Source organism: Phyllostomus hastatus, unplaced genomic scaffold (genome assembly GCF_019186645.2).
Source record: "Phyllostomus hastatus isolate PE091 unplaced genomic scaffold, TTU_PhHast_1.1 phas_scaffold_501, whole genome shotgun sequence".
Lineage (NCBI taxonomy): Eukaryota > Metazoa > Chordata > Mammalia > Chiroptera > Phyllostomidae > Phyllostomus > Phyllostomus hastatus.
In genome coordinates, this window is record NW_025334033.1 from 17,777,207 (window position 1) to 17,804,689 (window position 27,483).

At 42.3% G+C, this 27,483-nt stretch overlaps 1 protein-coding gene across 1 annotated transcript in view; it reads left to right on the forward strand.

Moving 5' to 3' along the window:
- TMOD2 (tropomodulin 2) overlaps nucleotides 1-27,483 on the forward strand; it is a 48,975-nt gene that overhangs the window by 4,282 nt on the left and 17,210 nt on the right. The window contains exons 2-7 of the mRNA XM_045823206.1: nucleotides 8,250-8,447; nucleotides 10,630-10,786; nucleotides 15,385-15,507; nucleotides 18,281-18,367; nucleotides 25,340-25,470; nucleotides 27,259-27,366. Coding sequence (XP_045679162.1) covers nucleotides 8,322-8,447; nucleotides 10,630-10,786; nucleotides 15,385-15,507; nucleotides 18,281-18,367; nucleotides 25,340-25,470; nucleotides 27,259-27,366 — 732 coding nt within the window. The 5' untranslated portion in view covers nucleotides 8,250-8,321. The remainder of the gene's footprint in view (nucleotides 1-8,249; nucleotides 8,448-10,629; nucleotides 10,787-15,384; nucleotides 15,508-18,280; nucleotides 18,368-25,339; nucleotides 25,471-27,258; nucleotides 27,367-27,483) is intronic.

A 27,483-nucleotide genomic window follows, 5' to 3' on the forward strand; every position in this document is an offset into this window, starting at 1 on the left:
TGCCTTGACCAAGGACAAACGAGAAGTGGCTTTGGTTGAGGGTTCGCATGTGGTAGGCACTGAACCCAGTACACACATTATCTTACTTAGCATCCCGTCCAACTTCTGGGATAAGTACTGGGGTTTTGCCCATTTTGCAGAAGAAGAAATGAGGCCTGCAGAGGTGGTCACCCACTCATGAATCTGTAACCATTAGACCGAGGGCTGTTTGATTCCAGGGCTCATACGTTTAGTCTCCTGTGTTCTGAACCTGAAGAGGGGTGGTCGCTAGTGGGCACATGGTTTTAAAAGGAGACTGTTTTCAAGCACAATTTGAGCTATGCCAACTTTGTGTCATAAGATTGGCCAGTTAAGAACAAATAGTCTCAGACACAGACTCTCCATTCCAGTAAGATCTGTTCCTCATCGCCTCCAGCTTGTTCCTTCCGATTGCCTTGTCACATTTTTGCCTGAAGTTCCTCCTGTTCCATCCTATTTTCTGTGCTTTATCTCCTGCAAGAATTTCATATAGTATGACAGAAGCCATTTGGCTGTTTAAAAAGAAGCAGACTTGGTTGACTGTGCCATCCTCAAATAGCTAGATTCCAAAATATAGGCTATGTGCTTTGTACACATCTTTGTATTTACCCACAGCTAGAAAGGAATTAAATATAGAAGATCAATTCAAATTTTATTGGAGGAAATGTTGATATGCTGATTCTGTGCTGCTTCATTTGTTTTAGAAAATGTAGAGTTGACTCTAATATAAATTGGCTCCTGTAAAAATTATGATATATTGAAGATATGTGATAAAGAATAATAACTTCTCACTTACCAACTGCCCCCACTTGGGATTAAATCATCACCAGTACAGTTGGAATCTGAGTCCCCCATCCAATCAAGTCCCCCTCCCCCACCCTCCCTCCCAGGGTGCTCTGTCCTTTCCGTGAGCAGTCCTTCGCATCTTTCCCAGATAGGTACGCACTCTGAAGCAACTGGTGGAACTGTTTTGCCCATTTAAAAAACTTTTCATTAGGATTTTACAAGTAGTTTTTGTTCACTCTTTTGTAAAAATCACTCTCAGATTTTGATTGCACTGCTTGTTTTTGCTTTGGTGCTTAGTCTTTGCATATAGGCAGGGCCAAAGGTCAGGTGCTTGGTGTTGTATCTGATTTTCCTTTTTCATACCATAGTTGCACAAAGAAGGTAGTGGAAAGGGAAGCAAAGAAAGCCACTCCCCTTGATTTCCTTCTCAGGGCTTATATCTTTGGATAATATAAAGAGTTATTTGACGGCCCAGTCATCCTCCCTTCAGCTAAAGTCCCTGCTCCCGGTTTCCGTTTTCCTGACTGGCTCGGGTGTGCGCCCACCTGGGCTCCCGAAGCCTTATCTGCCTCGCTTCATTCCACTGTAAACATTAGTATCTCGTTGCCTGTTGAGCTCTTGCCATGGGACAGTCAGTCTTCCGGAGGTGAGGCTGTGGCAGTGCTTTGCAAACTTTCCACTGAGGCATCACTGACAAGGGGAGAGGACCAATGCGAACCCTTCTGGGCCCTGGGTGGGGCTAAAGCAGGCCAGCCATGAGCCAGAAATTTGCAACTTGATTTTAAAAGCTACGTGAATACTGCATTCTTCTCCATAGTATATTTGTATTTGTTATTAAAAAAATAATAACTAGCTTTTCCCTAAATCCTCAACTCTAAGTTGCATTCCAGGAGGATGCATGCACCTTTTATTTTTCCCCCTCTGGCTTTGAGATTCTCCTGGTACATTGACACAACACATGCAATTTGTTTCACCAGGTAGTTACATAGTATTAACGTGTTATTGTAACTACTTAATTAATGTGTCTCTCACTGCTAAACCATAGGCTCAGTTGGGGCACAGGATATCATCTGTTTGATTTACTCCTATTGCCCCGGCAGTGTCTGGAAAACATGGGCTTTCAATAGATATTGGTTGAATAAACATACAAACCTGAGCTGGAGAAGGAATATAAAGAATTTTGACATTGTCCCTGTCCCCTGAGAGTTTGTTGTATAGTTGGAGAGAGAACCATATGTATAACCTGCATGAAAAGGTAACAGGAGGGCAAGGGGTGAACAGCAAATTGTTAACAGGCAATTCAAATCAAGGAAGCAGAGCAACTTCTGTGGGCTTAGATAGCCTCAGAAAATTCTGTGACAGAGCAGGAGGCAGTGGGTATAGTGGAACGAGCTCTGGACCAGTGGGTCACTTCACCTCTCTGAGCTCATTTCCTTCATCTGACGGTTGTTGCACAATATCTGTTGGACGCCTGCTCTAGTTCAAGACCTGTGCTGAGAGCCAGGATTATAACAGTGAATAAAATTGATACAGTCCCCACCCTCACAGAGATTAGCAAGGAAGACAAAGATAAAATATGCAATTGCAATAAAGTCAAGGAAAGCTCTGATCAAGGGGTGTGCCATGGGGATGGGGAGAACAAGGCCTCTCTAAGGAGTTGAAGCTTTCGTTGAGGCTGGAAGATGAGTAGGACAGCAGTGAGCTGGAGGAGGAGCGGAGGAGAGTGCTATGAACAGAGGGAACAACATAAGGCATGATCCAGGAATTGGAAGTGGTCCAGAAGGCTGGAGCCAGGAGGAGATGGAGGGAGTCCCACTCAGGATGGGGCTGGTAAGGATGACAGAGGCCAAACTGTGAATTTGAACTGTCCTCAAGGCAATGGGAAGCCTCTGGAGAATTGTAAGCAACTAGAGCAGAGTTGTTTAAAAAGATTACTTTGGTCATTTGCATGGTGAATGGATTGAAAGCAGGTAAGAGGGATGGGGCAGTGCAGTAGAGTGAAGTGGGTGGAGTCTTAACAGATTTAGGTAAAGACAGGGTTTGGGTATCGATGGCTAAAGAGGAGACAAGGAAGAGAAGGTGTCAAGAATGTGCGCCGCCTGCTGCCCCAGGCCCTGGCCAGGTAGCTCAGTTGGTTAGAAGGATGCCCTGATACACCAAGGTTGAGGGTTCAATCCCCAGTCAGGGCATATATAAGAAGCAACCAGTGAATACATAAATAATTGACTCAACAAATTGATGTTTCTCCCTCTCCCTCTCTCTCCCCTGCCCTCTCTAAAATCACTAAGTAAAAATTAAAAAGAGAGAGAGAATGGCTCCCTAGTTTCTGGGCCAACTTCCTGAAATGAGAAACTCTATAGGAAGAGAAGCCATTTGGAAGGAAAGATGATGAGAGTACTTCTGATATCTGAGAAGCCTGAGGCAGCCAAGTAGAAATGTCAGTTCAGCAGATAGAAATATATAAATCTAGTCCAGAACAAAGATACAGATTTGGGGATCTTTGGGGTATGGAAAATAATTAAAGTTTTGGAGGAGATGAATTCCCCCAAGGAAAATGTATAGTGTGAGAAAAGCTCTAAGGCAGGACCATGCAGCCTGCCAGTATTTAAGGCAGAGGAAGAGGAGCTGTCAAAACAGATCAGGATGGAGAGGGGAGGAGAAAAAACATCTATGTGGCTGGACTGGATGATCCTTAAGGCCTCAGTCGGCTCTGACAGTCTGTGGTCATCACGGGGCTGGAATCTGAGCCAGGTCTCAAAAGCAGAGCACATGGCTTATTCATGAGAACAAAGAAGGGAATTCCAAGTAATATTACTATATCAGCCAAGGTCCCAATAAGAAACAGAGGACACACGCAAGCTGAATAATTGGAAGGAATTTTAATAAAGAGGCTGTTTATAAAGATGTAGAAAGGGTCTGAGGAATGCAATAAGGCAGAAATCTGGCCCTAGCCACAGAGAGACGCTTCACCACCCCCAAGGACTGAAGTCCACAAGGGAAGTGCCGCTGTACAGAGAAGGCTTCCCTATAGGAGACGTGGCCTCTGGACCCACCTCCCTCTCCTCTCCACCTGCCCTCCAGTTTCTTGCTAGTGCCTCCTATTGGCCAAACAGAAGCCAGACAGCAAGGGAGCCCACTGAGGCAGTGTAAACACATCGTCTTCCTGGGGCACAGAGCAGGATGGGGACTGGATGTGGAAGGGCAAACAAGGTATCCAGAACAATTATGTTGGAAAATTGAAGTGTATGGATAAGGGAATATATTAGTTTCCTATTGCCACTGTCACAAATTTGGTGGCTTAAAACAACACAAATTTATTATCTTACAGTTTAGGGGTTAGAAGTCCAAAGCAGGCTTCATTGGGCTAAAATCCATGCCTTCCTTTCTCAAGGCTCTGGGGCGGAACCCACTTCCTTGCCTTTTCCAGCTTCTGGAGCCCAACACACATTTCTTGGCTCTCAGCCCCTTCCTGCATCTTCAAAGTAATTTCATCCCTCTTAACCTCTGCCTCTGTGGTCACATCTTGTTCTCCGACTCTTCTGCTTTCCTCCTTCCTCTTTTAAGAGCCCCTGTGATTAATTGGGCCCACTCAGATAATCCAGGATAATGTCCCTATTTTAAAATCTTTAATTTAATTACACTGGTCCCTTTGCCATGTAAAGTACACCCCCAGGTTCTGGGGATTAGCATGTGGACATCTTTAGGAGGGCATTATTCTGCCTGCCACATAGATTGAATAAAACATTTTGACTAGATTGGAGGGCTGCCCAAGAAAGTAATGAAAAAAGAAAACAGGAAATGCAGATCAAAGCCACACTACAGGAACTTTGGATGCTACACTGTCTGAATTGTATTCTATAGACAGTAGGGAGCCATTGGAAGTCCTTCACCAGGGTAGTGGCTTGCTAGCACTGTTAAGAAAGATGATCTGATCGTGGTGATCTGGGTGTCTTAGAGGGAAGAACAGAAACCTTTCAAGATGCAATTAGAGTAGTCCAGGCCCAGGGGAACAAAAGGCTGAAACAAGAGTGACAGGAAGGGATGGTGTGGAAAGTCCTGTGCAGTAAGATTCTACAAGAGGTGTCAACCGACTAGACCTGGAATGAAGGGGAGGAATCTGAGCTTTGGAAGTGACTGACTGGTACATTAATGGTATGATCTAGATTTCTAGAAAATCAGGAGAGCAAATCTGTTTCAGGGGAAGGTGAGGAGTTAGGGTATACTGGTAGAATCCTGGAATAGAAATACAAATAGAACCGTATCAACTCTGGATACTTTCAATTGTAAAACACACCAGTATTTTATGTGCCACTAAGAAAAAAATTAAAATGTGGTACATGCCTTTTTAAATATATACTTTTTATTTTATTGAAAGAGCTGTTCTTGACTTACGGACGTTTGATGACATTTAATTGACATAGAACAAAGTATACATCTTTCAAGTGTAACGTTTGATAAGTTTTGACCGGTGCATGCACCGGTCATGCACCTGTGAAACTATGACCACAATCAGGGCAATGAACATACACATAAACCCCAAGTTTCCTCATGTCCCTTGGCATTCCCTCCCTCTGTCTCTGCCTACCTCTCCTTGATCCCTACACAACTACTAACTTACTTTCTGTCATGTAGATCAGTTTACGTTTTCGAGAATTTTAGATCAATGGAACTGTACCATGCATATTCTTTCTGGTCTATTCTTTTTGGTCCATGTATATTCTTTTCATTCAGTATAATTATTTTGAGGTTCATCTATGTCATTCTGTGTATCAATAGTTTGTTCATTTTTAATTCTGAGTCTCTTCCATTATATGTATAGACCACAATTTGTTTACCCATCCACCTACTAATAATTATTCAGGTTGCTTACAGTTTTTGGCTATTACAAATAAAACTGCTGTGAATATGCATAGATTTTTAAAAGAACATTCCTGTACATACATAAAAAAGGAAAATGCAAGTGAAATGAATTGGTTGATATTCTTAAATGTCTTCATGTTCAGATTCCAACTTTTTGAATCATTTTTTGACTCATAGTCATCTGTGTCTGGCTTTTTTTGACATAGTACCTCCTCTATGCAATCAAGAATGGTATTTTTATAAAAGTTATTGCTATTGGCTCTTAAACCATTCTGTAATTATACAGAACTGGCCTAGTCAGGACCTTCCTTTGGGAGTGTTGCTAAGTACACCTGAGTCACCACCTCACCCACTCTCTCCTTACTAGATTTTAAAAGAGTCCCTGGGATTTTTCCCCAGGTTCTATGACACCTTTCTGCTAGTTTTGAAGCAGCTGCTTCTGATGTTGACATCTATCTGGGTAGCAACAAGTACATCTGGACTGCTGCTGCGTCAATGGTTATTGTAGGGCCATCAATTATAAGGCACATCTTAATTTGGGGATGTTAAATGTGGGAAACTGTGCAGCTTAAAATCTGTTAGGGCCCTGGCTGGTGTGGTTCAGTGTATTGAGTGCCAGCCTGCGAGCCAAAGGTTCAATTCCCAGTCAGGGCACATGCCTGGATTGCGGGCCAGGTCCCCAGTTGGGGGCACATGAGAGGCCACCACACATCGATGGTTCTCTCCCTCTCTTTCTCCCTTCCTTCCCCCCTCTCTAAAAACAAACAAACAAATAAAATCTTTAAAAATTTTTAATAAAAAATTAAATCTGTTAAGTAGTGTAGTTCAACCAGTTCATTCATTTGATGGCTAAGAGCCTGGCAGATTGAGATCCTTGTCCAGAGCCACAATAAATGGGTGATAGCTGGAACCAGAACAAAGTGTAAAAGATCTAGTTGCTTTCTCAGACTTCAGTGAGATGGGTTTTGATTTGTTTTTACTGGAATAGACCAATTGAAGCAAAAAGAAGGTAGACTGATGAAAAGGAGAGTTACATTATATAAGGAAACCACACATAAACAGAAAACCGCAACTTGAATATGGTGAGCAGTTGAATTAATAAGGAGAAAGGAACAACATTCTTTACCTGCCAACCCATTTTTCATTCTTACTGTTTGAATTACCTTGTTCAAAACAGGGCTTCTCAAGTTATTTCTCTGCTTCACAAATTTGCAGTGGCTCCTTATCTCCCGACAGAATAAAGTCCAGGTTCTCTGACAAGCCATGTAAGGAAGGGTCTTCATAGATGTCTCCCATGCCTTTAGCTCTTTCCTCTCTCCTCCCCATAACCCTCCTCTCTAGAAACACCGAGCATCCGTGCACTCACCAACACACCACATACTTGTACATCTTTATGCCTCTATTAGTGCAGCTCCTTTTCCCTAAGAACAACCCTTCCCCACTCATGTCTACCTTATGACCTTTTCCTTCAGCCTCAAACTCAACCTCTTTTTCACAGTGTCCCCTCAAGCCCTAGACCCCCTTATCTAGTAATTATTTCCTCATGTGCTTTAAACCTACTTTATACATTATTTCTATTACAACACTTATCAAGTGGTATTATTCTATCTGTGTGTCTCGCTGAGCCATGATCTCCTTGTTTATCTTTGCATTCCTGTTTTCTAGAACTCTGCCTGGCAACTAGTGGGAGTATAGCAAATATTAATTGCCTTGAAAGATCTGACTGATACTAATACCTCCTAAGGAGAAACAGTCCGTTGAGCACATTGTTATTTCCTGAATGCAATATTATCTTTCTAGGGACTGCCTGTAAAATCTTCTGCAAAAAAAAGAAGGAATTGAGTAAAATCACCTAGGGGTGAGGTGGTATAAAGAGAGGGGATTGAAAGGAAAATGGACTGGGGTCTAAAGAATTAAGCAGGGTGGCCCAGGAACAAAAAGGAAATGAGACTAAAAAGAATAAGGGGAAGGAGGAAAGAAGAAAAGAGAGGAGAGAAGTGGAGAGGTAGTCATGCAGCCAGGATTTGAGAACCGTAACTTAGTTTAATGGCAGGGGAGTTACTGGACAATGCTTCCTCACATGGACGTTCCAAACTCTCTTCCCTGAATGAACCCCATTCTGTATTCTTCCCATCACTCCGTCTCTGAAAAGACACAAGTGTGCTTCTCACAACTGCCTTACAATTAGTGCATTGTTCCTCACTTTTTTCTGCAGAAAGCTGAAGGCAGTAGAGTAAGTAGTATGGTGGAAAAGCACTCACTACAGTGGACATCGATCGGAAGGCCTGACACACCCCAGTCCTGATGCCTTGAGCAACGTGCTTAGCTACCCTTCACCTCAGAATCTTTGTAAAATGGGGTGTTAATGTCCGTATAGGCTTTCTTTCTAGGTTGTTGTAAAAATCAAGTGACGAAAATACTGTATATGAAAACACTTTGTAAGTGGTCAGCTTGCTCTGCAAATGAAGATTATGGTACCTTTTTTTGATGAATTAATCATCCATTAGGGAGACTCCCACTGGCCCTGTCTCCTGTTTATAGGTCCTATGTACAGAAAGGAGATAACGGTGTTTCTTTCTTATTAGGAGTATTCTGAAGTCTCAGGAAGTTGGCCCGTGTAAATGTTCGTGGCCTGTGAAAAAGGCATATAAGAAACCATGGCACTCCCTTTTCAAAAAGAGTTGGAGAAATACAAGAACATTGATGAAGATGAGCTTCTTGGCAAACTCTCAGAAGAGGAACTGAAACACTTGGAAAATGTTCTTGATGACCTAGATCCCGAGGTTAGTGGCCTGGAACTGAGCCTGGGGGTTAGTGACGGTCTGGGATATATGACGTGGCACGGTCCTCACGCAGTGGTGTAGGAATGCCTTGGCTTCAAACACAAGTTCTGTGTTCTCCCAATTGGGTCTGAGTCCCTTATTTCTGCAAATTTGTGGAGAACCTCAATAACCACATCTTTAATAGGATATGGCAAATGTATTTCTCAAGAAAACAGTTTAATGTGAATAAGGAAGAAATAGGTTCCGTTGGTTGACAAAAGACTGGTCTGACTGGGAGAAAGGAAAGGTAAGAGAGAAAGGGAACAGATCTTACTGAGTTTCTTCTGTGAGTCACACATTCTGCTGGGCACAAAAGCCCCTTAGGTAAATTGTATCATCACCATTTCATGCACGAGATGACAAACTAGGAGAAGTAATTTACTGAAGATCTCATCCTAGTAAATGTCAGAGATTTTATTTAAACCTGGTCTTTAACCCCAAAGGCAGATCTTTTTTATATCTTGTTCCTTTAAAATGCATAAACAACTTGGACACTCTATGGTGATCAAACAACAATAGGTAGATTAGAAGAACTAACAATAATATCAAGTACATTTAAGTGGAGATTTTAATATTTTTGTGAGCTCGTAAAAAGCTAAGTATTGGGCCAAAAAGTTCATTTACTTTTTCCTGTAAAATTAAAAACACATTTTTCATTTTCATCAATAACTATTGATTTGGGTAGTTTCAGTATGTCAGCTATCTCCTGTTCTTGGCTTCCAGTCGGCAGAGACCAGGGGTGCTGCTGAACATCTTCCAAAGCAGAAGACAGCGCCACAGCAAAGGATTATTTGGCCAAAATGTCAATAGTACCAAGAAATTTTGCAAACCACTTTTGACATGTTTGATTAGTCACAGCACCTTCTTCATACACTGCACAAATCTTTTCCTCCATTTCAGTTGCATTTTTACCTTTCTTGAAGTAATATAACATGATATGCTGAAAACGTTGCATATTTTCTTCCATCTTCAATATTAAAATGGCAGCATAAAAATTCACCAATTTTGATAAGGTTTTTTAAATGCATGCTGATATGACAGCTGTCACAATACAATCTAACAAAATTGTTTCAAATGAAGTTAAAGTAAACCAAGCACTACTAGAGCCATCGTACGGAAAAAAACATAACGGATTTTTTGGCCAACCCAATAACTTATTATAGTGTTTGTTTAACAAGCACTTTCTTCAGCCCTGCTGGTATTGTCTTAAACTTAGAACCAGAGGCATCCAAAATAATGATTTTACTGTAAATAAAAATGACACTAAATCATTTCTGTGGTATTCTGATTTGCCAGATACCTTGGATATTATATTTACTTTTAAAAACATAAGTATTCTGTTTGTATTTTTAATTTATTATTTATTTATTTATTACTCATCACCCGAGGACATGCTTACTGATCTTAGGGAGAAGGGAAGGGATAGAGAGAGAGGGAGAGAAACATCAATGTGAGAAACATTGATTGGTTGCTTCTTGTATGTCCCCCGACCAGGGACCAAACCCACAACTAGGTAGGCATGTGTTCTGACCACGGATCAACCTGTGACCTTATGGTTCACAGGACAACGCTGTAACCAACTGAGCCACACTGGCAAGGGCTGTTTGTAGTCTTCACACTTAAGGAATCTCTACGTTTAATCAAGCAGGTATCAACATAATACCATACACCATAATATATACCATAATATTCTCTTTAAGTGCTTGGCTGTTTCCCCAGGAGAGGGGTTAGAAATAAGAGAGAGCAGCAATGTTGGCTCCTCTGTAAAGTCTCCATATGCCTGCCTGGGAGCACCTTGGGTGCAGTTCCGGCCAAACCTAACTGGTCCCTGTGGTGCTGTGAAGGGAGGCTGGCCTTTTGCCAGCACATGTTAGAAGGCAGCTGCAGAAGACCCAGAGGCTGCTCCAGCCATCTGTGTTCTGCCGGCATTTGTTGGGGGCCCCGCCCTCAGCACAGGATATTAAAGCAAGTAGGGCGACAGATATGCCAGAGAACCTACCCTGAGCTCACACCCACATCCCCACACCTCTGCACAGGTGTCCTTCTCCGTGCTTCCCCCATATACAGCAGGGGGCAGTTGGATAACAAAATATCAATTGGGCAGACACCTTCCTTCTGGCTCAAACCTCTGTCTTTGAATCAGAGTGCCCTGCTACCAGCTGGATTCCGACAGAAAGACCAGACCCAGAAAGCAGCCACCGGCCCGTTTGACCGCGAGCATCTCCTCATGTATCTGGAGAAGGAGGCTTTGGAACAGAAAGACAGGGAAGACTTTGTGCCCTTCACTGGAGAGAAGAAAGGTAAGGACCTCAGGTGGCACACCTTGGGGCAAAGGTACTCCTACTGTATTGTCATGGAAGATCTGGCAAGGGAACCGACATAGGAATGGGAAATAAGCCTATGAATTGGATTCGTTATTAAAAAGAATGAAGGCTGATGGATACGTATCAGTGTAGACATTTGTCCAGACCCATAGCATGTGCACCACCAAGAGTGCACTCTAATGTAAACCAGAAGCTTCGAATGACGTTGATGTCAGTGGAGGTTCATTGATTGCAACAACTGTGCCACTCTCGGTAGTTTCCTCTCTGATCCTAAAAACTGCTCCCAGCCCTGGCCGGGTGGCTCAGTTAGCTGGAGCATCATCCCATACACCAAAATGTTGTGGGTTTGATTCCCAGGGCAGATACCTAGGTTGCATGTTCAATTGCTGGTTGAGGAGCACTCAGGAGGCAACTGATCGATGTTTCTCTCTCACATCAATCTCTCTCTCTCTCTCTCTCTCTCTCTATCTCTCTCTCTCTCTGTCTATCTCTATCTCAAATCAATAAACATAGGTTTGGGTGGGGATTAAAAACTAATAGTAATAACAAATTTTTAAACTGCTCTCCCAAATAAACTTTATTAACTAAATAAAAAAGAACCATGGAGGCAAATTAAATGAATGCTTAGAGCGTGATGGTACTCAAATTAGTTACGTTAGAAAAAAAACCCTGACTCCCAAAGAAAAAATTTTGGAAGTGTGAAGTAGTGTTGTATCTGAAAGAGGGTCCCATGGGCATGAGTGGTTTGTCTTAGCCTGGTGCTTCACCTGCTGCTGAAGTCTCCTCCATGTCTAGGCATTGGCTCTGTTCCTTGTGATGCTACCGTTAGAGGCCAGTGCAGCCCGTCACTCATTCAGCCAGCATTTACCTCCTCTGCGCAGAGCCAAGTGCCAGGTGCTGGGCCCGCAGTGAAGAACACCTGTCCTGGAAGGCTCTGAGACAAAGTCCTGAGCTCTCTCCATGCTCAGAGTGAGCTCAGAGTTAAGACATGAAAATCCTCCTCCTTCACTCTTGACCCTGAGCCCCTTTGGAGGAAGAAGAGGACACCAGTTGCCTGTCCAGATTCTTCAGCTACAGACAGCAACTTGGGCCCACAGGCACTAACGAAATCACTGATAACCTCATGCCAACCACAGTCTTTTCGAAACACAAGTCGGATCATGTCACCTTCCTGCTCAAAGCCCCAAATCCTTACTGTGGTCCTCACAGTGCTGGAAGAGTGTGCCCTGCCCACCTCTCTGAGTACCTTCCCTCACTAAGCCTCAGCCCCAGTATCTTCATTCAGTTCCTCAAACCTGCCAAGTCCCTTTCCCATCTCAGGGCTTCTTGTGAGCTCTTCCCTCTGACCCACATCCTGCTGTTTACATTCTACGTCTTAGCTTACATGCCCGGGCCTCCAGCTTTCCCTGACCTCTCCATCTGAGACAGACCCCTTCTCTCCGCCTTGACACGCATTTCCTGCTTTCGTAGCACTCGGACAGTGTTTATCCTTTTGTTTATTTTGGGTTTTGTGTGTTTTCCACATTGGATTGAGATCTCCAGTGAGGCTGTGTCTCTCTGGCACAGAAACTGGCACAGGGGTGGCACTCGGTAAACGTGGGTTCGAATGAATGCCATCTGAGTGTCTGTATCTCGGCCGCGGGGAGTAGGAACACAGCTCCCCCACCTGCATGAGTCACAGCAGCGCTGCCTCCGCGCACACAGCACCCAGGCTTTCCTCTGAGCCTTGCATCCTTAATGCATCATGCACCACTGATGATGTCATCTTACTAAGAAAGCAAAGTTGAACAGTGACAAACTGGGCAAGTAACCAAGGATTGCCATTGAAATATGGAGCTCTTTCTATGGCAGCATGGGGCTATTTAATTGTGAAAGAAAAAATAAATTATAATGTCAAATTTCCAATAAAATTCCAGTTAACGTCCAGTATTAGGGTAGTGACAGAATAATAGAGGGAAGCTGTTTTCTTCTGTTCTTAGAGTAGAGGTCTGAGGAGCAACTGTGTTCAATTCCCTCTCCATCCAGGTTAACCTGCAGATGGTTCACAGGGGCATTAGGAGTGCGGAGCAGTCTGGGTAATGAATGGGGATACAAAAAGGGTATGCACTGCACAGGTAGCTTAGGTGAAGCAACACAACTGAGCAAAATGAGCAGAGAACAAGTTTTCTGAGCAGAGCAGAGGGCTTAGGCTGAGGAGTCTGCAGGGCCCCAGGAGGGACAGCGGATGGATGCTCTGGACGCACGGGGGGCTGCCTTGAAGGCCGCAGGAGAGGGACCGCACAACCTCGGCTCTGCACGCCCTGTGCCCTGGGCCCTCAGTTCCCAGGCTACAGTGAACCCTCCACTGTAGCTTTATTCACTGAGGACTCCTTATTTGGTCGGACCCCAGGGAATGGATGTGCAGCAGCAGTTGTCCTGGATACCGAATACCGACCATTGTGGCCCACCTGTGCTGCTAGTGTTTAGAGTAATCTGAAACAGTACCAGGAATTAGGAACTTAGAAATCCTAGTTTTGACTCTGGACCCAAGATCATCTGAGCCAAGAAATAAAATGCTTCAGGTTACAGATAGTATGAAAATTTAGTCTGGATAAGCGCCAGTGTCTGAGATTCTATTGATTACTTGATTTTTTTTTTCCCTTTTCTATCATCTGGCCATTTTCCTATTTTGTTTCCCAGAGTGTTTTCTTTATGTCTGGGAAATGTGGCTGCTTATATGATGGTCAGAGGTAGAAACCTGTGGCCAGGATACCCTAGCCTGAGCCACAAGGAGTACGGCCTCTTCGGGGTGCCCAGTTCTGCCTGGCTCCTGTTTCCTTGCCCAGCCATTTGAAGATCTGGTGAACCATCAGGAAATATGCAGCCCCTGTGTCCAGGGATGTGTCCTGGAGAGTTTGCATGAGGGAGAGGTACTGACGTTGGGTTTGACCCTTTCCTTTCCCATGGGTGTGGGGAAGGTCAGACTAGCCAAGGAGACCTGGAAGGAACTTGGACCCCAGTTGGCTGAAGCTGGAGCCAGCTGTCTGTTCTACCCACAGCAACAAAGAGGAGAAGAATTGGAGGGGCGAGTCTTTAGGGAACTCCCAAGATTAAAGTGGAGGAGACCAATTTCAGAGATCATGCCAAAAACTAAAAGAGAAACTGAGTCCAAGCCAGGAGGAAATGGAAAGAGTATGAGCAGGTCTGGGCTATAGCTCTGGTGGCCCTGGAGTGTCTTGGGTTCACCTTTAAAAGCCCGAGTGGGACGTGGGTGTGCTGGCCTGGCTGGAAGTTAGGCTGAGGAAGTGTGCCGTCCTCCCAGCAGTGCGATTGTTAGTCCAGAGATTGGGTGGGTTGGGGTAGGGGTGTTGTAGATATCGGTGTATTCAGAAGTGAGTCAGGGCAAAAGAAATGCAATCCAGCTGACAGCATGAAGTGGGAGGTGGTGGCAGAGGATGCGTGCGTGGGAAACACAGAGCGCCTACTGCTCAGACCTCCACGTCTCTGAGTGTGACGGCCCTGATTTTTTTCTTTTGAATCGGGCTTGCTTCGGTATGCTCTGGAGAGGTGGCTATATCCCCAGATCACTCCCTGGTCCAGTGATCCTAGCTGTAACATCCTACTTACTAGTCTACAGTCTCAGTTGGTTTGAGGAAAACTCTGGAGGATCGCCAGTTTGGCCCTCAGGAATCCCTAGGGCTGTTTAGATTCATGTGGCCTGAATATTTGCAGGGTCCAAGACAAGAACACAAATAGAAGCCCATGTGCCATTTTTCTTACAAATATTTAAAAGTTAACAAACTATAAAAATATGTTATATCTTCATATAAATATATCTAGACCAGTGTTCTTGGACTTCCAAGAGTTCCACACAGGGATGTCTGTCCACTGCTAAGACCTCAGGCACATATGGCTGACACCTCAGCCTACATATCCAAGTTTCATTCATACTCACCCACAAGCAGCCTCCCCTTGGCCTGGGGGTGCGCATCCCAGCAGTGTGACGTGCTTCCCGGAGGGTAGGCATGGAGAAGGGATTGAGGCAGGCCCTGGAAGCAGGCTCAGGGCTCTTTAGGCAAAGAATTCCACAGACCCAGGTGTCCTGGGTGTGGTCTAGCAGGCAGCCTCTATTCCGGATGGGAATGTTCCTTTGTCCCACGAGTCTTCCCTGGGTAGGGCAGAAGCAAGTTGGGGGGAGGGGCAGTGGGAGGGTGCAGCCAAAGGAGACCAGAGTTGGGCCCTCTAGAAAGTGTGGAGTCCATGGCAGGGCCCCCTTGCCCAGGTCTAAGGGCAGTGCCACTAATGCGTGGGAGGGAGGGAGGCAGAGGCTGTTTCTCTCTGTGTTTGAGGACTGTGGACTCCTTGGCTCTCGGTGTTGCAGAATGAAGGGTTCCCCCTCTGACCTCCCTGTCTTCCACTTGTGGACTACTGGTATTGATACTGGCATCATCCCAGCCATTAAGGGCTCCCAGTCGGATGTGTAGTGACGTAATGACTCAGCTTCTAATGGCCAGAGCTGCATTCTCTGGTGGGTCCACTTACCCTAAAATAAGACAGCAGCACACAATGGTTTTTGTTTTTCTTCTGATTTAAAGGGAGAGTCTTTATCCCCAAAGAAAAGCCCGTGGAAACTCGTAAAGAAGAAAAGGTGACCCTTGATCCAGAACTGGAAGAAGCTTTGGCCAGTGCCTCCGACACTGAACTCTACGATCTCGCAGGTTAGTCCTCAGCTCAGGACACTTTTCTGTTTGGCTTAGTGACCTTCAGGCTGGCACCCCTGGCCGTAGCCTTTTAACTTCTTCATAGCTATCGATTTTTATGTAATACCTGGTTGACTGCAACCGTTGTGTGGCCGTAAGACTTGCTACAGGTGACTTGACCTCGCTGAGCAAACATTCTGCTGTATTTCAGCTCCAAACTGCCCCAACATTATATCCCCTACCAAACTCAGGAGTTTCTGGGAGAAATCCAAGAGCATGAAGGTGAAGGAGTGCTGAGAACTCACACAAAGAAATAACAGCCCTTATGCTTTCTAAAGAGCTTTCACATTTGGCACTTATCACCACGAAATTTCCATGAAGTCCTCGCTCTTCCCCAGTTGCTGTTCCAGTTTGATCCCTATTAAGAAGCCTGTTAAACCTGACGATGGAACAGGCATAATTTGCTGTTAACGTTCACAGCACAGGAAGTGCACATTCAGCCCAACCTGCTTACTTTTCTCTAGTTTCCTAACAATAGCAACAATATAATAAGGATTCATATTGTTATTTGAATTTATTATACATGCAGACAGAAAAAGCCCCAAAAGTACAAAAGAATATGTAATGAAAGTCTCTGACCCTAGTTGCACAAGCCCCCTCCCACGTCTTGTATATCCATCGAGAAAGAGTCCATGCTTACACCAGCATCTTTGGGTACTGATGGGATGCACTTTTTCCCAAATGGGTTGAAAATGTGGATTATTAGGGTCATTAGGTCATCGCAGGAGACAGGTGCTTTAAAAAACATTCCTCAGCTTTAGCAAGAATTCTCACATTTTTATTCCATTGGAAGATGTGTTGTTATAATCGCCTTCCTCCCGGGAGAACCAGTGGTGCCTTATTCTAATAACATGCAAACCATTCCAGCTACGTTTTCATTCCTTCTGTGGTATCAGCGGTCTGGAGTAAATTCACATGTCTGAATCCCTCTCGGCAGTCATGGCAGCAGTCGAGGCACCTGTGCCGCACAGTTAGGAAGGTGCTCAGCAGTGACCAGCCTGCTTAGCCCTGTGGTGGCTGTGAAGGGATCATGTTCTGCTGGCCGTTCCTCCTCAGGGTTCCTTCCTGGTCTGTACTGGAATTGCCCAAGAGGACAATGCAGAGCTGGGGTTTAAACCCCCAGGAAATGCCTAAGAAGGAAGAAAGAGATAAACCACTAGGGGGATAATCCCAGAAGAAAACTGTCTTGTTTATTTTACTTAGCCTGTCTTGCTCAGCAAGTGCTCCCTCAGCACTCAGGAGGAAGCCCAGTCAGGGTGGGTGGCAGCAGCTTCTCTAGGGTGGCCCTCTCTGGAGGAGGTGGAGCAGCCCCCGAGTGCATGGGCTGCCAGCCTTTGAAAGAGTTCGGTGCCCTGCCCCTGTTACTGCAGCGGATCCAGAGCAGACCCAGAGTGAAAGACAGGTGGTTGGTTCATCAAGGGAGCAGCAGCTGACCTCCGAGACAGCAGCTCCCACAGTGGTCGTGTTTCAGTGTGGTCACCACCCAAACCAGTCTGGTTTCCAGCTTTTCTGGTTTAGAGATTTGGTCTTGTTATTGCATATAGCAGCAGTCAGATTGGGGCCAGGCAGTAAGGGTTGATCTACTAGCCAGGTTCAAAGGAAACAGAAAAAACAAAAATTCAAGCTTGGCAATGGGAGCCAAATTGTAATTAGAAGTTATTAGTGAGTATGGGGCCAAAACAAGATATGTTTTTGGGATGGTCTCAGCAGCCTGTGCTTATGAAGTAGGGCATTTTCTCCCTAGACAATGCCAGGAACACAGCGACAAATTCTTATTTACTAAGTAGAATTTGTAAAGCACTTTGAACAGTGCCTGACACATAGGAAGTCATTTAATCTTTGTAGCAGATAAAGTATAATTATTGGTGTGCTGGCTGCCTCCCTTCTTCTAATGTGTAGATTACAGTACAGTGACACCTGTTAACAGATTATCTACTTAGGGATCCTTCACCAGGTGGCCACCTGTAATTTTATTAGCAAAGGGAAAGCTGGGTGTGCAGTTGCAGCTTCAGCCCTCCTGGTGTGCCTGCTTGTTTCTCGCATATGGTGCTGCCTCCTGGTGTGAGTTCCGTGTACTACAGGAGACTCAGAATCTCAACATGCTTATTGAACCTTCTATTGCTAGCGTTCTTTGATTTCCCGCCCTGGGGTGCTCTAGACTAGAAAAGATGACTTCTTTTGGTGAGGCTTGCATTGAAAGAGATTTATGATCCTTTTGCTCTTTGTCTCTGGAAAAATGCATGTCATCATCTCTATGATGTTAGAGCTTAAAATATCCTAAGATCAAGTCCTGCCTTCACATTTTACAGTTGAGAAAGCTGAAGGGTTGAATCTCGTTTACTGGAGATCTCAGCAGATTTTCAGTCATTTGGGGCCATAATTGGATCACTGTCCCCAAGATCCTAAATGGTGTCACAGGTAGAAAGACCTGTGAAGATTTCCAGTGGTCTTGGAAGAAAGGTTCCGTATATTTTACACACACACACACACACATAAGAGCTTATTTAACATTATATGTGTATATATATGAACCTATTTAACACTATATATATGAGCTTATTGAAACATATCACATATGTATAATAAGCTTATATATATAAGCTTATTTAACACTACACATGTACCAGACTCTATGCAAGGGAATGGGGGTCTGGAGACTTACTAACAATATGGATGTTCCAACATGCTTTCCTGAACTTAATGTCTATTTACTGACTTTCTTTGCTTTCAGCTGTTCTTGGAGTACACAATTTGCTCAATAATCCAAAGTTTGATGAAGAAACACCCAACTCTAAAGGTGGCAAAGGGCCTGTGAGAAGTAAGTGGACGTGGAGTCTGTGGTTCTGAGACTTGGGAGCCTCCAGGTCTGCTGGGCGGAGAGAGGTGTGTAGACTGGGCCTCCTAGTGAGTCCAGACTTCTGTCTTACAGCCTTTGAAGGTGGCTTTTGTTACTTCACCAAGGATCGCCGGGGTCGGGGCAGTCAAACCAGAACAGAGTAGTTAATATTGGGAGCTCTGTCTGGCCACGTAACTAGTAACAAGCAGTTGTTTTGTCCGAAACACACTTTCTTGATAGGTCCCTTCAGTCAAAAGATAGAATTACTGATACAAAGGTTGCGTCGTTCCCACAGAATGCAGACAGAGTTTCATGTTTCTAGAGATGTTTTAATCAACTGTAGTATCTTAGATAAGTTCCTTTCTCTATTTGTGTGTCTTTTTGTCTCAGTGTGGATGCTCGTCATTAGAACTTGAATACCCACTTCCCCCAGGGAGCAGGGAAGACACACTGGCAGGGGTTTGCTAGAGCGGAAAGTGCCAGACCACTGTCTTCTCATCAGCATTTCCTGGAGACGGTCCATTAGATTCTCCCACTTGCTCAGCAGTCATCTTTCAGAAACCTGCTACCTGTCAGGGGTGTTCTAGGCTTAGGTGCAAAGATAAAAACAGATGGTCCCTGCCCAGAGGAACTTACCTACTTGTTGTAGGGACAGGCCAGTAATGAGGTAATTTTGGAACAGTGTGATCCAGTTGCTGTGAAAATTCACTGCAGAACACAGCTTTTCTGGGATACATTATGTTTTATTCTCTTGGATACAAAACACACTTCTAGTCTCAGCAGCTTACTTGTAAATCATCATTTATACTGGGTAATTTACCCAGACAATGAACAATATTTCTTTTATTTTCTTTTTGGGTTTTTTTTATGCATACAGATGAAAAATGTTCAACCTTATTATGTTTCAACATCAAAGGGTAACATTCTGACAACATGTTTGCTATTAGAAGTCTGGTGTATAACCTTCTTGGATTTTATACATACACATACATATCATTAACTTTTTAAAAAGATTTTACTTATTTTTTTAGAGAGAAGGGAAGGGAGGGAGAAACAGAGAGAGAGAAATGTCAATGTGCGAGAGAAGCATCAATCACATACCTCTTGGACACCCACAACCCCAGACCTGGGATCTGGGACCCAGTCCGCAACCCAGGCCTGTGCCATGACTGGGAATCGAACAGGTGGCCTTTCAGTTTGTGGGAAAACACCCAGCCCACTGAGCCACACCAGTCAGGGCCATGTCATTAACTTAAAAAAACAAAACAAAACATTATTTTTTCCCTGGTCGCGTGGCTCAGTTGGTTAGAGCATTGTTTCATACACCAAAAGGTTTTGGGTTCCATCCCCAGTCAGGGGACATACAGAAGGCAACTGATCGATGTTTCTCTCTCACATCAGTGTTTCTCTCTCTCTGCTCCCTCTCTAAAAATCAACGAACATATCCTCAGTGGAGGATGTTTTTGAAAACATTATTTTTTAGAGCAGTTTTGGTCTTATAATAGAAGTAAGAGGAAGTCACAGGGGTATTTCATGCGCCCCTGTCCTCCATATGGATCGCCTCCCCCATTGTCAGCACCCTGCTCCAGAGGCGAGCATCCATGACAGCCAGTGAACCTGACACATCATTGTCACCCAAAGGCCATAGTTCACGTTAGGGTTCATTCTTTTTGTTTTTTATTAAAGATATTTTTGTTGTTATTCTATTACAGTTGTCCCAGTTTTTCCCCTTTTGCCCTCCTCCACCCATCCCACCTCCCACTCCCACAGTCAGTCCCCACACTACTGACCATGTCCGTGGGTCATTCATACATGCTTTAACTAGTCCCTTCCCCTTCTTTGCACCATTGTGCCCCCTCCCCCCAGCTGCTGTCAGTCTATTCCATGTTTCCGTGCCTGTGGTTCTATTTTGTTAGCTGATTTTGTTCATTAGATTCCTCTTATAGGTGAGATCACATGGTATTTAATTTAATTAATTTTTTATTAATTGTATGGTATTTAAGACAAATTAAGATCATTTGTCTTAAACCGACTGGCTATTTCACTTAGCTTAATAGTCTCCAGTTCCTTCCATGCTGTTGCAAAAGGTAGGAGATCCTTCTTTTTTTCTGCTACGTAGTATTCCATTGTGTAAATGGACCACAGTTTTTTGATCCACTTATTTACTGATGGTCACTTAGGTTGCCTCCAGCACTTGGCTATTGTAAATAGCGCTGCTATGAACATTGGGGTGCATAAGTTCTTTTGAATTAGTAATTCAGGACTCTTTGGGTATATTCCCAGCAGTGGAATTGTTAGATCAAAAGGCAGTTCCATTTTTTGTTTTTGAGGAAATTCCATACTGTTTCCCATAGTGGCTGCATTCCCACTAACATACACTAGGGTTCCCTTTTCTCTGTATCCTCTCCAGCACTTGTTGTTTGTTGATTTGTTAATGATGGCCATTCTGACTGGTGTGAAGTGGTATCTCATTGTAGTTTTAATTTTCATCTCTCTAATGGCTAGTGATGTTGAGCATCTTTTCATATGTCCATTGGCCATCTATATGTCCTCCTTGGAGAAGTGTCTCTTCAGGTCTTTTGCCCATTTTTTAATTATGTTATTTGTCTTCCTGATGTTGAGTTGTATGAGTTCTTTATATATTTTGGACATCAGACCCGTGTCTGGTGTATCATTGGCAAATATGTTCTCCCATATGGTCAGTTCCCTTTTTAGTCTGATGATGATTTCTTTAGCTGTGCAGAAAGTTTTTAATTTGATATAGTCCCATTTGTTTATTTTTTCCTTTATTTTCCTTGCCCTAGAAGATATATTGGCAAAAATATTGCTATGTGGGCCTGGCTGGTGTAGCTCAGTGGATTGAGTGTAGGCCTGCGAACCAAAGGGTTGCTAGTTCAGTTCCCAGTCAGGACACATGCCTGGGTTGCAGGCTAGGTCTCCAGTAGGGGACGTGCAAGAGACAGCCACACATTGATGTTTCTCTCCCTCTTTTTCCGTCCCTTCCCCATTTTCTAAAAATAAATAAATAAAATGTTTATTTATTTATTAAATAAATCATTTTAAAAAATATCACTATGTGGGATAGCTGAAATTTTACTGCTTATGTTTTCTTCTAGGACTTTTATGGTGTCATGACTCATATTTAAGTTTTTTATCCATTTTGAGTTTATTCTAGTATTTGGTGTAAATTGGTGATCTAGTTTCATTTTTTTGCATGTAGCTGTCCAGTTCTCCCATCACCATTTATTGAAGATGCTTATTTTTACTCCGTTTTATGCTCATATCCCCTTTGTCAAATATTAATTGACTAGATTAATGGAGACATGGATTTATTTCCTGGCTTTCTGTTTTTTTTCCATTGATCTATGCATCGGTTCTTATGCCAGAACCAGATTGTTTTGATTACAGTGGCCTTGTAGTATGTATAGTTTTATATCAGGTATTGTGATCCCTCCTACTCTGTTCTTCTCCCTCAAGATTGCTGAGACTGTTCAGGGTCTCTTTTGGTTCCATATAAATGTTTGAAGTATTTGTTCTAGATCTGTGAAATATGCCATTGATACTTTAATAGGAATTTCATTGAATTTATAGATTGCTTTGGGTAGTATGGACATTTTAATGATGTTAATTTTTCCAATTCATGAATATGGTATATGCTTCCATTTGTTTGTATCTTCCTTAATTTCTTTCTTCAGTATTATACAGTTTTCCGAATACAGGTCTTTTACCTCCTTCGTTAAATTTATTCCTAGTACTTAATTTTCTTGTTGCTATATAACCCTCCAAATGATTTTTATATCTATAACAATCCTGTTCCTGTTCTGCTTGTTTGCTTAGTTTGTTTTCTAGATTTGGTGGCTAAAGTAAGTGATAGTTGTGAATTTAGTGATAGTTGTAAATTTGTTGCCATTTTAGTATTCATAGTTTTGATCTTCTTTTTCTTTTTGTTTTATTATTGTTCAAGTACAGTTGTCTCCATTTCCACCCTCACTGCTCCCCCTGCCCCACCCATCCCACCTCCCACCCTCAATTGTACCCTCCTTTGGCTTTGTCCATGTGTCCTTTATACATGTTCCTTGATGACCCTTTCCCTGACAAACACTGATCTTTTTCTGTCTCCATAGTTTTGCCTTTCCCAGAATGTCATGTAGTTAGACTCATATAGTATGTAGCCTATTCAGACTGGCTTCTTTCACTTACTGATATGTGTTTAAGATTCCTCCATGTCTTCTCACGGCTCAATAGCTCATTTCTTTTTAGTGCTGAATAATATTCCATTGTCTGAATGTGCCACCGTTTATTTATTCATTCACCCTGGAGTATATCTTGGTTCCTTCCAAGTTTTGGTGATTATGAATAAGTTTGTTCTAAAAATTTACATGCAGGTTTTTGTGTGGCCATAACTTTTCATCTCCTTTGAGTAAGGATCAAAGAGTATGATTGCTGGTTCTTATGGTAAGAATATGTTTAGTTTTGTAAGAATCTATGAAACTGTCTTCCAAAGTGGCTGTATCACTTTGCATTCCCACCAGTAAAGAATGAGAGTTGCTGTTGCTCCATATCCCTGGCAACATTTGGTTTTGTTATTGTTCCATTTTGGCCATTCTAATAGATGTGTAGTAGTATCTCATTTTAATTTGCATTTCCCCGATGGCATGATGTGGAGCATCTTTTCATATGCTTACTTTCCATTTGTATATATATCTTCTTTGGTGAGTTGTGTGTTAAGGTCTTTGACCCATATTTTAATCAAGCTGTTTTCTTATTGTCAAGTTTTAAGAGTTCTTTGTATGTTTTTAATAATGTTCCTTTACGATGTGTCTTTTGCAAATATTTTCTCCCAGGCTGTAGGTCATATCCTCATTCTCTTCACACTGTCTTCCACAGAATAGAAACTTTTAATTTAATGAAGTCTAGTCTATCAAGTTCTAGTTTATCTAATCTTTTGTTCATGGATCATGCCTTTGGTGTTATATTTAAAAATTCATCACCAAACCCAAGGTCTTTAGGTTTTTGCCTATGTTATCTGCTAGGAGTTTTATAGTTTGGCATTTTATATTTAGGTCTGTGATCCATTTTGAGTTAATGTTGGTAAAAGTGTAAGGTCTGTGTTAAGATTCATGTTTTTTGCACGTGGATATCCAGTTGTTTCATCTTTTTTTATTGTATCACCTTTGTCCCTTTCTTAAAGATCAGTTGACTATATTTATGTGGATCTATTTCAGGGTTCAATTCTGTTCCACTGATTTATTCATATATTCTTTCACCAACGCTACACTGTCTTGATTACTGTAGCTTTATAGTAAGTCTTGAAGTTGGGTAGTGTCAGTCCTCCAGCTTTGTTCTTCTCTCACAGTATTGTATTGGCTAGTCTGGGTATGTTGCTTCTCCATATAAACTTGAGAATTGGTTTGTGGATCTCTACAAAATAACTTGGTGGGGTTTTGATTGGAATTACATTGAATCTGGAGGTCAAGTTGGTCAAGAACTGACATCTGGATAGTATTGAGTCTTCCTATCCATGAACATGGACTATCTCTCCATTTAGTAATCTTTTCATTTTTTTCCAAGAGTTTTATAATTTTCCTAATACTGATCTTGTATATACCAACTCTGGCAAAAGTAACACCTGCTTGATTGTGGTTGGTAGGGTAAAAATAGGGGTGTGATAATTTGTAGTCTTAATCTGAATGAATGTTTCACCTAAGATGTCATATGATGTGCTTGAATGTGGTATTATTATGTTATAGAATTACATGCTTCTGATTCTGTAATAAAAAGATTTTATAATAAAAAAAGGGTGTCATTTGTGCCAGACTCTGTGTTTTTGTCAGGTTTATACCTAAATATTTTATTTTTCATTAGCTTTGAAAAATATATATGGTTCTCTTCTCTTACCAGTACATGTAGGTTTGCCTGATTCTTTTAATGAATAGATAGCATCTTATTGTGTGACTATGCTATAACTTATTTAACCACTTCACATTGTGTTCATTTCATATTGATGGACATTTTGTCGTGTTTCACTGTCACCAATAATACGTCAGCAAGCATTCCTGAATGTATGTCTTTATGTAGTCATGCTATTTTTTCTGTAGATTAGACTTTTAGATATAGAATTGCTGTGTTAGAGTTTCCACATTTTAAATTTTAACAGGTGATGCTAAATTACTCTCCCAAAAAGCATGCACCAGTTTAAATTTCCCCCACATTGTTGCCAACTATGAATATTATGGTCTTTTACTTTTATTTGCTAATTAAATATATCTCATTCTTTATTTCAGAGTTTAATTATTTTTATATTTTTAGTTGCATTACAGATTCTTTTGATATTACTTGTTCATTTTTAATTGGGTTGTTTTATTGAGTTATAGGAGCTCTGTGTATATTGCAGTATTAACCCTTTGTATGTTATATACACAGTATATATGTATTGCAAACATTTTATGTTAAGTGCTTTTGCAAAATTTTCCATTTTTCTGTTCTATTTTACTTCTCTTCCAATACCTTCCTCAAAACTAACACTCTACAGTGGATATCAGAGGAGGGTGAGGGCTAGCCAAAAAGCCAGAAAGTATTAAGGTTTGGGAGACAAAGAAATTCATTATTTCTTTTTTTGCATATCAGATCCTAGGGTTGGTTATTGCAGTTATTGCTGCCCAGGGATTTTTTTAGGTTTGAGTTTGCTGTAGGGTCTTCTGCACTTTTGGCTCCATGCAGTGTCACTACTGAGAGTTCTTCTGTTTGTGGATGAGAAACATCAACCCTTGAAACTGTAACTCAGGCTGTGCCACCCCCACACTTGCTTAGTTGAGAATAATCTTACTGTGGTTGAGAATAGAATACTATTCGAATCAGTGCATATGAAAGAAAGGTCATTTGGGGGGAAATCATCACTAATTTTAACTGAGAGCCCTTACATTTTCTTTTTCAAATTGAAAACTTGTGTCTCAGATGTGGTCAAAGGTGAAAAGGTCAAGCCTATATTTGAGGAACCACCCAACCCCACAAATGTGGAAGTAAGCCTGCAGCAGATGAAAGCCAATGATCCCAGCCTCCAAGAAGTCAATCTCAACAACATCAAGGTACCTCATGATGATTGTTGTCAGTCCCTTGATTTAGCATGAGTTTAGAAAACTTAGTGGAGATTACTGATTACCTGTTTGAAATTTTTTGAGTCACTGATTTTGAGGCAGGATTATTCAAAAGAAGCAGAAGTTTTAAAAAAGTGATTTTTAGAATTCTTTGAAAATAATAACAGTTTCTGGGTTAAATATAGTGTATTATTAGTCATCTATTGCTGAATAGCAGATTACTCCAAAACTTACAGTCTTAAGAGAATAAACATTTGCTATTTCACACAGTTTCTGAGTGTCAGGAAGCAGGGATTGACTTAGCTGAGTAGTTGTGGCTCAGTGTTTCAAATGAGGCTGTAGTGAAGTTCTCAGCCAATCATCTTAAAGGTTTGCAATCATCTTAAAGGCTTGACTGGGGCAGGTGGAATTACTTCCAAGATGGTACACTCATGTGGCTGTTTATAGGAAGCCTCAATTTCTTTTTTTTAATTATTTTTATTTTTTTTAAAGATTTTATTTATTTTTAGAGAGGGGAAGGGGTGGGGTAGAAAGAGAGGGAAACATCAATGTGTGGTTCCTCTCCCATGCCCCTTACTGGGGACCTGGTCCGCAACCTAGGCATGTGCACTAGACCGCGAATCCAACCCAGTCACAGGCCAGTGCTCAAGCCACTGAGCCACACCAACCAGGGCAGGAAGCCTCAATTTCTAAGCACATGACCCCCTGCATAGGGCTGCCTGAATGTCCTCACATCATGACAGCTGGCTTCCCCCAAAGTGAGTGATCCAAGAGAAAGAGAACAGTTAGGAAGCCACCATGCATTTTATGACCTATTCTCTGAAGTCATACACTGTCGCTTCCACTCTATTCTATTTGTCAGTGGGCTGTGTCACTCTCTAATGAAGAAGTGTGTGTGTGAGAGACAGAGAACATTGTCTGACATCCCCTTTGTTTCTTCTTCTTGGGCCAATTTCTAGCGTTTAATACTAATAACTGACTTGTTGAGTACTTACTATGTACCAGATTTCTTGCTAAATACTTGAAATTCATTTTCTCATTTAGTCCTTAGAGCAACTTACAGAGGTTAAGATGCTCGCAGTCACAGAACCAGTCCCTAGCACATGCAGGACTTGCAGCAGTCCCTGGCTGTGCCCCACACTGTCTTCCTCCCCAGGGGTCAGCACTGTGCTAAATGCTGTAGAAGAGGGAGTGTGATTCATTTGGTCTATTCTGAAGACCTTATTAGGAGAAAAACACTGAACAAGTAATTAAAACACGATGTGGTAAGGCCCCACATGTTATGGAATTGCAGATAAGGAAAACTTTGAACCTGCCTATGAGAGCCAGTAAATAAAGAAGGTGATATTTTAACTGGGTCTTAAAAGAGTGGGAATTAACCAGAGAAAGGACAAAGAAATTTCCAGGCAAAGGGAAAAGCATATGTAAAGGTATGGAGGAAAGAAAGAGCATGATATATTTTAAAAAATAGCAAGTAGTTCATTCTGGTTAGACTGTAGAGAATGGGAGAAGAGGGGAATATGGCACATGCATTATTTCCCAGTGACCGAAAGGCGATGCCAGAATGTCGCATTGTGTTACATTCCCTCACTGGACACCAAGTGCTGCTGTTGGCTAGGGACGGCTTGGTTGCTGCAAGGTGGGTGATAAGTGTCTTTTAGAGGGATATCTTGCAATTAGTCATCTAAATATATAAATTACTTAAAATCTATGGGTCCTTAGCCTGGCGTAGTGGTGCTGCTAATTGGTTTATAAACTATCTGTATCTTTCCCATTTAGAACATCCCAATTCCAACTCTGAAGGAATTTGCAAAAGCTCTGGAGACCAACACTCATGTGAAGAAGTTCAGCCTGGCAGCAACCCGCAGCAACGACCCTGTGGCAATTGTGAGTGCAGTTCTCAGACATGCAACATGAAAAGATTAAAGTTGTTAGAAACTCTTTAGTTTATTTTATTAACGATTTTTAGATCTGGTAAATTTATTTTCTACACAGCTAATAAAC